General features: G+C 44.7%; 1 protein-coding gene across 2 annotated transcripts; it reads left to right on the top strand.

Moving 5' to 3' along the window:
- The first annotated feature begins 87 nt into the window (after positions 1 to 87).
- On the top strand, positions 88 to 8,416 carry ppil4 (peptidylprolyl isomerase (cyclophilin)-like 4). Of its 2 annotated transcripts, none has more exons than XR_013844751.1 (13): positions 88 to 165; positions 637 to 704; positions 899 to 963; positions 1,182 to 1,299; positions 1,410 to 1,552; positions 3,605 to 3,701; positions 3,939 to 4,055; positions 4,268 to 4,392; positions 4,978 to 5,044; positions 5,473 to 5,584; positions 5,707 to 5,829; positions 6,383 to 6,512; positions 7,707 to 7,841. XR_013844751.1 is itself a non-coding variant. In XM_080024036.1 (13 exons), exons 1-13 carry the CDS (start codon positions 96 to 98, stop codon positions 7,872 to 7,874), a joined length of 1,377 nt encoding a protein of 458 aa, XP_079880162.1. In that variant the 5' UTR covers positions 88 to 95; the 3' UTR covers positions 7,875 to 8,416. The 2 variants fall into 2 exon arrangements, 1 of the variants encoding a protein (XP_079880162.1); XM_080024036.1 differs by having other exon boundaries at positions 5,707 to 5,803; positions 7,707 to 8,416.
- The last annotated feature ends 1,725 nt before the right edge of the window (positions 8,417 to 10,141 follow it).

The raw sequence follows: 10,141 nt of genomic DNA, 5'->3' as shown, positions 1-10,141 counted from the left end.
GCCCGGAGAGCGGCTGGCCCGAACGGCGCATGCGCGAGCACCAAATCGCGTCTCTCCTGCGGTGTTCTCGTCTCGTCCGGAGCGGGATCTGGGTCATGGCGGTGCTGCTTGAAACGACGCTCGGAGACATTGTTATTGATCTGTTCACAGACGAAAGGCCCAAAAGTGAGAGTTCGGCCTCTCGCCCGGAATGTGTGCAGTGTCTCCCATTAGTTGTGTATTCTCTCATGCTAACGGCGAAGTGTTTCCTGGTCAGATGCAGCGGCTGCGGTTGCCAAATGAGTTAGCTTAGCAGTTAGCCTGTTAGCTTCCTGTTCGGCTCAGTTCGGGTGTACACGTTTGCTTTAAAGTGGTTAAAATCAAAGTCTCCGAAACCAACTTAAAATGTACATACCTGGAATGTAACAGTGTACTCGTATTGTATTTCTTTCCACCGCTGCTTGTGCCTGTTTTACAATTACTGTACATGTGTACAATGATTCATCAACAAAGTTTTGAAGAAGAAGTCACACCGGTATAACAGAGTCATGAATAAATGTCTCTAAAAACTGCAACTAAACTAAAACTTGACTTATCGAAACAGTTGCTAGATGAAGAACAAGCTGATTTGTGTTCTTCCTTGTTTCCATTTCACAGCTTCCCAGAACTTCTTGAAGTTATGCAAAATCAAATACTACAACTACTGTCTCTTCCACAATGTCCAGGTAAAGTCGGATTCCCTTCCCTTTTCAATCCGTTCCAAAGCATAATGCCCGACTTTCAAGGTCGACGCGGCTGAAAATCAGCAGCCACGGAGAAAGGTGCATTTGGATCATCCGCCCATTGGTCTATGGATCAGATGTTTTTATTGGACAACTGTGTTTTGATAGGCTAAACCCTGTGCTCACTCTCCCTCCAGAGGAACTTCATCGTACAGACTGGAGATCCCACGGGAACGGGCCGAGGTGGAGATTCCGTCTTTAGGTCAGACAGTTTTTATTTTTGCGCTACTACATCACCATTGGCCCTCTATTTATTTCATACAGAGCTGGGACATATGCAGGGATATATTAACACAAGAAATAAATAGTGCTCACACAATTCCAGCGGACATTAAAATCAAGTTATCTCCCAGCCCTAGTTCCACATGTCACACAGTGGAGTTAGTGGCTCAGTGGACCTTCCTCCTCCTGTGTTGTCAGCAAGCTCTATGGCGAACAGGCCAGATTCTTCGATGCAGAGAAAGCACCGCGCATCAAACACAGGAAGAAGGGAATCGTTTCCATGGTGAACAACGGCAGTGATCAGCATGGATCCCAGGTCAGTGGAAACAAGCCTGCAACACCAGTGACTCTAAACCGTGATGACTGTTTGAAGCTTGTGCAGAGATCTTGGGTTTATCAAAATCTTTTTTGGTGGGGGGCCTGTAGTTCCTTATCACCACAGGAGAGAACCTGGACTACTTGGACGGGGTCCACACAGTGTTCGGGGAGGTTTCTGAGGGTTTGGACGTCTTGGCCAAGATCAACGAGACCTTTGTTGACAACGACTTTATCCCATTTCAAGACATCAGGTGAAATACAATTGAACTTCAATAGCTTCATAGCGCACGTGCTCCGCTGCACTCATTGTTTTAGATAATATCTAAAACGGTGAGTAAAGTCAGTAAATTGTGAAATCAACAAGATATCCCTTGTTCAAATATTATGTGAACAAGGGATATCTTGTTGATTTCACATTTTATCTAAAGCAAAGCAGATGCTGCCGAGGTTCAGCGAGACCTAAAACATTCTTTACGAGTAGAGTCTAGTTGAGTCAAAGTCAGCTTCATTGTCAATCCTGCCGTACGTACAGGACATACAGCAGATCGAATTACCCTTTCACTCAGAACTCAGTGTTGGCATATATAAGTATTAAAACAAAACAACAATGGTGTAAAAATACAAGCATACAAACAAACTTCACAAAAGTACTGAGAAGTTAAATATTGCAATTAGGCTGGGTGTAGGGGGGAACAATAGCAAGGCACAAAACAAGATCAATAAATGTAATGATGACAAAATATAGGGCAAAATAGAAAGGATGTGCAAGTAGTATGTCATCCACAGGATGAGTAATTAGCATTAGTTTTTTAGCAGTTGTGTTCTTTGCAAAGTGGCTAGTGCTGAGTGTGGGGGTGCGTGTGCTCATATATTTGTATAAGAATTCTTATGGCTGGTGCTGTTGAACATGTAGGGGGTGGGATGGGAAAGTTACAGTCAAGACTCTATCTGCGGCAGAGGGGAGAGAGTTCAGCATCCTGACAGCCTGATGTATGAAGCTGTTGCAGTCTGGTGGAGCGGGCTCTGAGGTGTTTGCTCCCAGATGGTAGGAGACTGAAGGGGCTGTGTGAGGAATGGGTGGGGTCATTGGCAATGCTGGTGGCTTTGCAAGCTAGGCGGGTGTTGTAAATCTCCAGGAGTGAGAGGAATGAGGCCCCAGCGATCTTTCCAGCTGTGTCACGATGCCCTGCAGGGTCTTTGCATTGGAGGCAGTGCAGCTACCAAACCACAGTGATGCAACTGGACAGAACGCTCTCTATGATGGCACAGTAGAAGGTGCAAGTGATGGGTGCCGGGGCTCTTGCTCTCTTTAGCTTCTGGACAAAGTAAAGACCTTGCTTGGCTTTTTTGGCCCGTAATGCAGTGGTAGTCCAGGAGAGGTCCTCGGTGATGTACACACCCAGAAATTTGGTGCTGCTCACCTGCTCCACAGCAGTACCATTGATGGTCAGCGGGGAGTCTCGGTGTGGGCTCTCGGGAAGTCAGTAACGATCTCCTTTGTTTTCCCGACATTTGAGGAAAGATTATTTTTGCACCACATGGTCGGTGGTTCATTAGTTCCTGTCGCTCGTTCCTGTCGTCCAATTTGTCATTGTTGCTGATGAAACCCACCACAGTTTTGTCATCAGCAAATTTGAGAGTGGTTGGAACTGTAATTAGTTGCACAGTCATGGTTCAGCAGGGGTGAAGAGCAGGAGACTGAGCACGCATCTCTGCAGGCCCCTGTGCTCAGTCTGGTGGCGCCCAATGTTTTGTTGCCTATCTTTACTGACTGCAGTCTCTCAGTGAGAAAGTTTACTAGTCCAATTACAGAGTGTGGTGTTCAAGTCCAGCAGGTCCAGTTTCCTTGTCAACTGCTGAGGGATGATGGTGTTGAATGCAGAATTGAATTTGATGGACAGCATTCTCACATAAGATCCTTTCCTGTCCAGGTGGGTGAGGGCTAAGTGGAGGATAGGGGAGACTGCGTCATCAGTGGACCTGTTGGCACGTTATGCAAACTGAAAGGGGTTCAGGGCGGGAGGGAGGATGGATTTTAAGTGGTACATGACTGGTCTCTCGGAGCACTTCATGATGGTGGAGGTCAGTGTGATAGGGCGTCTTTGAAGCAGGATGGAGGTGACTTCTTTGACACAGGTATGATGGTGGTGGCTTTGAAGCATGTAGGGACAACAGCCTGGCTCAGAGACATGTTGAAGATCTCCGTATGGACATCCTTGAGCTCTTCTGCACATCTTTCAACACACGAGTTGTCCAGATTGCCATCCTTAGGATGGAGAACTGATGCAAACGTAATTTTGCAGGATAAACCACACTGTGATCCTGGACGACCCATTCGATGACCCACCAAACCTCCCGGTGCCAGACCGCTCCCCAGAGCCCACCAAGGAGCAGCTGGATGTAAGTGTTAAGTAGGCAATATGAGCATGTCTTCAAGCCTCTTGCCTTTTCATTAGATTTTCCTACTGCGAAATGACACAGATGTTACAGCAAATCAGATTGACCTTTTAAAAGAAAGATTTACAACTGCAGTCATTTTACCTCACATAGTCACTATTCCAGTCATGGAGTGATATGTGTAGAATTATTATTATGCTTAATATCACTTATCAAAATGTGTTTGTGTTTGTTTTTCAGAGCGGGCGTATCGGAGCAGATGAAGCCATCGACGACACGGAAGGAAAAGGGGCGGAGGAGATAGAGGAGCAGCTGAAGGGGGAGGAAGCAAAGACTCGGGCCATACTGCTGGAAATGGTGAGAGCTCGGGTTCTGGTCTGATTTCATACTTACGTTACCATTCAGTTCAATGTGAGTCCAGCTTCAACCACATGAGATTCTGAATTCACAGACAACATTGAAAAGCAGTTTCTTGACAATAAGTTCTTCTCTATCAGCGAGAATTAAAGTCAACCATCAATTAAGATCTGTTGGCCAGCAAGTGTAATTGCGTGCGTGCGTGTGTGTAGGTGGGAGACCTCCCCGATGCAGAGGTGAAGCCTCCAGAGAACGTGCTGTTTGTGTGTAAACTAAACCCGGTGACCACGGACGAAGATCTAGAAGTCATCTTTTCCCGCTTTGGACCCATAAAATGGTAACTCCAGTGCCCTGAACCTGGAACACACAGATAGAGGGATGCATTGAAGAGATGGCCCTCCACCTGCTTCGTAATGATATACACATTAATAATGATTGATTCTTAAATATTTGTGTGTTTAAATATCTTCTGATAACATCAGTCACCCCCAAAAATATCGATGTCAAAGTATCAGTCAAAAATATTGTGATATTTAATTTTAGCACTTATTATTTCACTTAATTGATTCACAGTTTTTATTTATTTATTTATTATTATTATTATTATTATTATTATTATTTTATTATTTTTTAATTGGGTCGAACATTAAAACTGTTACTCAGTTTTAAAAAATAATAATTAAAAGATATATATTAAAAAGTTAACTTAACTGAAACTGCAGCATTGGCACCATCAACAGGCTGAATACTGCAACTTCTTTATCTGGCTCAAATTTGTGCCGAACTGCCAAGTGACGTAGAATGTGATCTTCCATAAATCCGACGTTTAGTGTTATTATGGCAACAGGAGAGGCTATATTGTACTTTAAACACACTGGGTCCTTGATCGTCTGATTTTTGCTTTTTTAAATGTTTTCTTCAGCTGTGAGATCATTAGAGACTGGAAAACCGGAGAGTCTCTCTGCTACGCCTTCATCGAGTTTGAAAAGGTGAGTTCACACGCTGCTACCGTTCCTTAAGAGAAGAAGAAGAAGAAATTTGTCCTTAGGCTACGTGTTAAAGCTGAACAGGGAGACATCCTTACCATTCCCACACAAACGTCTGAATGTTCTAAGAATCTCAAAAACTGTAGCGGAGTGTAAAGGTCCAGGTCCGGAGGTGGATGATTCCAGGTCTAGAAAGTAAAAGTCCTGCCTGTTTCTTCTCCAGCCATGCACTGATGGAACGTCCACACGGTTGCCTCGAAATCCCGGAATGGAATTTAGCTTCCTGAACCTGGCTTATCCACCTCTGGGAATAAAGTACAAATATGCTCAAAATCTGCTCGGAAAAGTAACATTTCTTTAAAGGACTACTGAGTACATGTAACTAGTTACTTCCTGCCGCTATTTACATAGATGTTTTTTTCCCTCCGCAGGAGGAGGACTGTGAGAAGGCCTTCTTCAAAATGGACAACGTGCTCATCGATGACAGACGCATCCATGTGGACTTCAGCCAGTCCGTCTCAAAGATCAAGTGGAAAGGAAAAGGTACAAACCGGTGCTTAGAAACAAAATTCTTTTGTTTTGTTTGTCCTCTTTTCTGTTCATTCGGGGAATGTAACCTTTTTTTTTTTTTTTTTTAAGAATCTGAATAATCTTTCTCCTCTCAGGTGGGAAGTACAGCAAGGACGACTTCAAAGTCTACGAGAAGGACGTCGACAGCCGTTCCAAACTGGCTCTGAAGGACAAAGCCAAGCCCAAACAGGAGTACATATTCAAATCAGATGTATTCAGTGTGTACATTTACCATTTACACAAACATGGAGTTTGAGTGGATGGATTGATGTATTAAATCCATCGGGTGAGAAATTTTGGAGCAGTGGTTCTGACCATGGGGTCCAGGGACCTCCAGGGGGGCCCCTGGCAGAAGGATCACGAGTCAAACTTTGCAGTTTTTTCATTTCCAAGACCGTGGCACCGTTAGCAAATGTCTAGTCATGACTTTTTGGATCCTGGTTACACTGATACAGCATCTCCCTGACGAGAGTAGAGACACAGGATCAGATCTTATCTGAGATTGGATCCAGAGACTTAATCTGATCAAATGTCTGTGGCCTGAAGAGGATCAAACTGAGGGTCCCTGATGTGGAGAAGGTTGAGAATCCTGTTAATATGTAGTTAACCCAGATCTAATGATGTGCTGGAGGAGATCTGCAAGTTCCAGCATCGCACACGTGTGTAAATATTAATCAGATACAGAATAAATGTACTAAAAGCCCCGTAGAACATGTACATAACAGAAAATTATATCTAATTATATTTCCACTTCCTCAACATTCCCTTAAGCTCCAGGTACGATCTGCTTCTAGACGAGGAAGAGGAGGGTCCCGGGCTTCATCACTCAGAGAAGAAACATAAAGAGAAGAAGCACCATCACCACTCAGACGACGAGGACAGGAAGTCCAGGAAATCCAAGGTAGATAAGATAGGATGACCTAAGGTAGCCTCACCATACAACTTCCTGTCCGGCCAGGGATCGGTTGCCCTCTCTCTTGGGGTCGAAGGTCGTCTGAAAGCAGAGTTGGTGGCACAGCCTCGACCAACGGAATGAATCAAAGGGGCCCTTTGATTCATTCCGTTGCTCCGCATGCTAACTGTGTTAGCTCAATACATGGTGGCAGAGGGGTTCAGCTAGGCCAGCTCCTGTAAAATTAAGGAACTCCACATTCCAGCATGTCAAAACTATTTAAACAATACATCTTGCATCTGTATGATGAGTTGAAATCAAAACATAAAAATGGGATGTTATGTAGTGAGATGAAATGGTATGAAATAAGTAGTTAATGAGTTAGCACTTGTCTTTAATTGATGACAAATTATAATTTGTTGTTATTGTTTATCTTTATTGTTATTGTTGCAGAAGCTTCTGACGTGTGGTTGTGTAGCTTCAGAGTTAGTTTGGCCTGATCGCAATTCATCCCTCTCTCACTCCCTCTCTTCCCCGCCCTTCCGCTGTCTCTCCATCTCACCCTTCCCTCACTCCCTCCTTCCCTCTCTCCATTTCACTCTCTCCCGTCTACCTCCTTCCCTCTCTCTCTGTTTACCTCACCCCCTCCCTCCCCCTCTCTCCGTCTCCCTCTCTCCGTCTCCCTCTCTGTCTCCCTTCCTCGCTCTCTCTCCTTCCTGCTCTCTGTTTACCTCACCCCCTCTCTTCCTCCCTCCCCCTCTCTCCGTCTCCCCCTCTCTCCATCTCCCCCTCTCTCCGTCTCCCTCTCTCTCTCTGTCTCCCTTCCTCGCTCTCTCTCCTTCCTGCTCTCTCTGTTTACCTCACGCCCTCTCTCTCTCCCACCCTCTCTCTCCATCGCACTCCCTTCCTCTTTCTCCCTCCTTCCCTCCCTCTCTCTCTCCGTCTCCCTCTCTCTCTCCGTCTCCCTCTCTCTCTCCCTTCCTCGCTCTGTCTCTCTCCTTCCCTCTCTCTGTTTACCTCACTCCCTCTATCTCCCACCCTCTCTCTCATTGCACGCCCTCCCTCTTTCTCCCTCCTTTCCTCTCTGTCTCCCTCTCTCTCTATTCCATCCCTCTCTCTCCGTCTCCCTCCCTTCCTCTCTGTCTCCTACCCTCCCTCTCTCCTTATCTCTGTCTCCCCCTCTCTCTCTGTCCCCTTCTCCAGGATGGCGAGTCGAGCCGTCAGGACAGGAAGTCGGACCGCCAGCGCTCGCGGTCACGTGACCGGGACCACAAGCACCACAGCAGGTCTGGTGAGAAACACCGCGAGCGGAGGGGCCGGAGCCGCTCCCCGAGGAAGTCTCGAGACAAAGAGAGGAGTCGACACCGATAGAAGTGGTAATGTAGGAGGGGGTGGCTCTAAGTCTTAATCCGATATGTGTGCACACGCTCGCACATGCACACTGACTGGTAATGACTCATATGACAGTTCTTCAATTCCCCATCAATAAATCTTTGGAGCATCATGTGCCAACTAAAGCTATTTCATGGTCACAGAAAACTGTTTTCTAATTAGACCAGAGGCAGACGAGGTGTGTGTGTGTGTGCGAGATTTAGTCATTGCTGACAGATGAATAAACTTGGATGATAAGCCGTTTTCTCCTGGCAGCTATGAAAACCTTTATTTGTGAAAGAATTTTGGGTTATTAATTGCGATTCCTTTGCAGGAATGCCATTTTGTTGAAGGTTTTAAGGGATTCTGCCTCTTTGTATTATCTGTTAGAACAGCTGAGTTCTCATGTGCTCACCTTCCAGTGTAACCAGCATTTGTTGTTTTTTTTTTGTTTTTTTTGTTTGTTTTTTTTTTTTTATAATCATTGTGCATTTTGCACGTTATTGTCATGCAAAATAAACTTGTTTTACCCCTAGAATGCACATGATTGGTCAAAAATTTCCCGGATTATTGTTTTCTTGCTTTATTTTTCCACCCACAATATGTGAAACATGGAATAAAAATAAGTGAATTCCTTAATTCCTGTGTTTTCGATGATAATTTAATTATTTTAATTAAATGATGTGAACAAACTTAAGTTAAAGACAATTGAACCGGGTCATTTTAACTTGTCTTATTCTAGGGTCAACTGCGCACTTCAGCTCCATGATGAAGAAAGACAATAGCATTTGTTTTGAACTCCAGTCTTCCTGTAATCCTCCATGTTCTGTCCCAACACAGAGTTCACTTCCAGTTCTTCCTATAAATAGACTACAAATAGACTGTGGAAGTGCAGAAACAGATGAATTAAGAAGCTTGTTTTGGTGTGTGTGTGTGTGTGTGTGTGTGTGTGTGTGTGTGTGTGTGTGTGTGTGTGTGTGTGTGTGTGTGTGTGTGTGTGTGTGTGTGTGTGTGAACGAACTGTCCAAATGCTGTCTTGTCAGCCTCCAATTTGAAATAATCAGTCTGGTTGTTGTCGCCCCTCCTCCACTTATACCGTCACTAGTGTCTCATTAACATTTGAATGCCGTCTCTGAAACATAGGTTCCAGTTTGTGCTGTGGGGGAGTTGAGGATTCACCTTCAGATTTCACTTTCTCTCAACTCCCACTTGTTTTACAGCAGGGTGGGAAACCTCCCTGGTTGTTTGTGGTCTGACCTTTTACTGTAGTTTCATTTTAACTTTCTTTAAACACTCTGTAAATGAAGCCATGGGAAAAGATGAGTTGTCTTCATTAAGAACACTGGCTTATTCGTTTGAGGTAATTTCCATGTCGTAATATTATAAAAACACTCAATATTGCTGTTTAGATATGATCTAGTTTGTAAATTTCTCTAGGTCTGTTATTCTTCAATCTGGCTTCAAGCCCTCCACACTCCCAGGGCTTCATCCCCCTCGTCTGTCCTTATTCATAGTTAACCGCTAAATCCCTCTCTCCACCCTTTCTGAGCTTGGAATTGCAGGATCTGCATACTCCAGGGTTGCTTCATACTTGACCAATCGCTGAAAGTAGGTCACACGGAGAGGATCCCTGTCCAAACCCTGCACTCTAAAAAGTGGAGTTCCTCAAAGCTCGGTCCTGGGGGCCTCTGCTGTTCTCCTTGTACACTAAATCCCTTGGTGGTGTGATCTCCTACCACTGCTATGCAGATAACACTCCACTCTGTCCTTCACCCCCTTGGAAACTCGTATCAAGAGGTGCATCTTTGCATGTCTTCAAGACCTTAGCACATGGATGTCTGGGCACTACCTGAAGCTCTTTCTCAACAAGACAAAGCGTCTCCTTCGCCCTGGGAAACTGCACCCACAGAGACCTCTCCATGACTACAGATAACACCAATGTATCTCCCTCTGACTGCCAACAACCTTGGGATACTCCTGAATTATTAGCTCTCCTGCTCTCCCCACATCGCTGCTGCAACCCGCTCTTGCAGGTTTTACTTACTTACTACAAAATGTACTTATTGGAAGGTTGGACCTTGAACAAATGTGCCTGCTGAATGATGCAATGTCAAGTACTTAAGTATTAAACTTTATTAATAAGATGCTTAGCAGCAAGATCTGCATTGAAATCCAAATGAAGCTGATCTTGATCGCTGATCCATATAACACGCTAACTACAATGCTGTTTATATAAAAAACAAACAAAAACATGCAAGCGCTTGTAT

Source organism: Zeus faber (assembly GCF_960531495.2).
Source record: "Zeus faber genome assembly, chromosome: 2".
Classification (NCBI taxonomy): Eukaryota; Metazoa; Chordata; class Actinopteri; order Zeiformes; family Zeidae; genus Zeus; species Zeus faber.
This window is presented reverse-complemented; position numbering and strand designations above follow the sequence as displayed.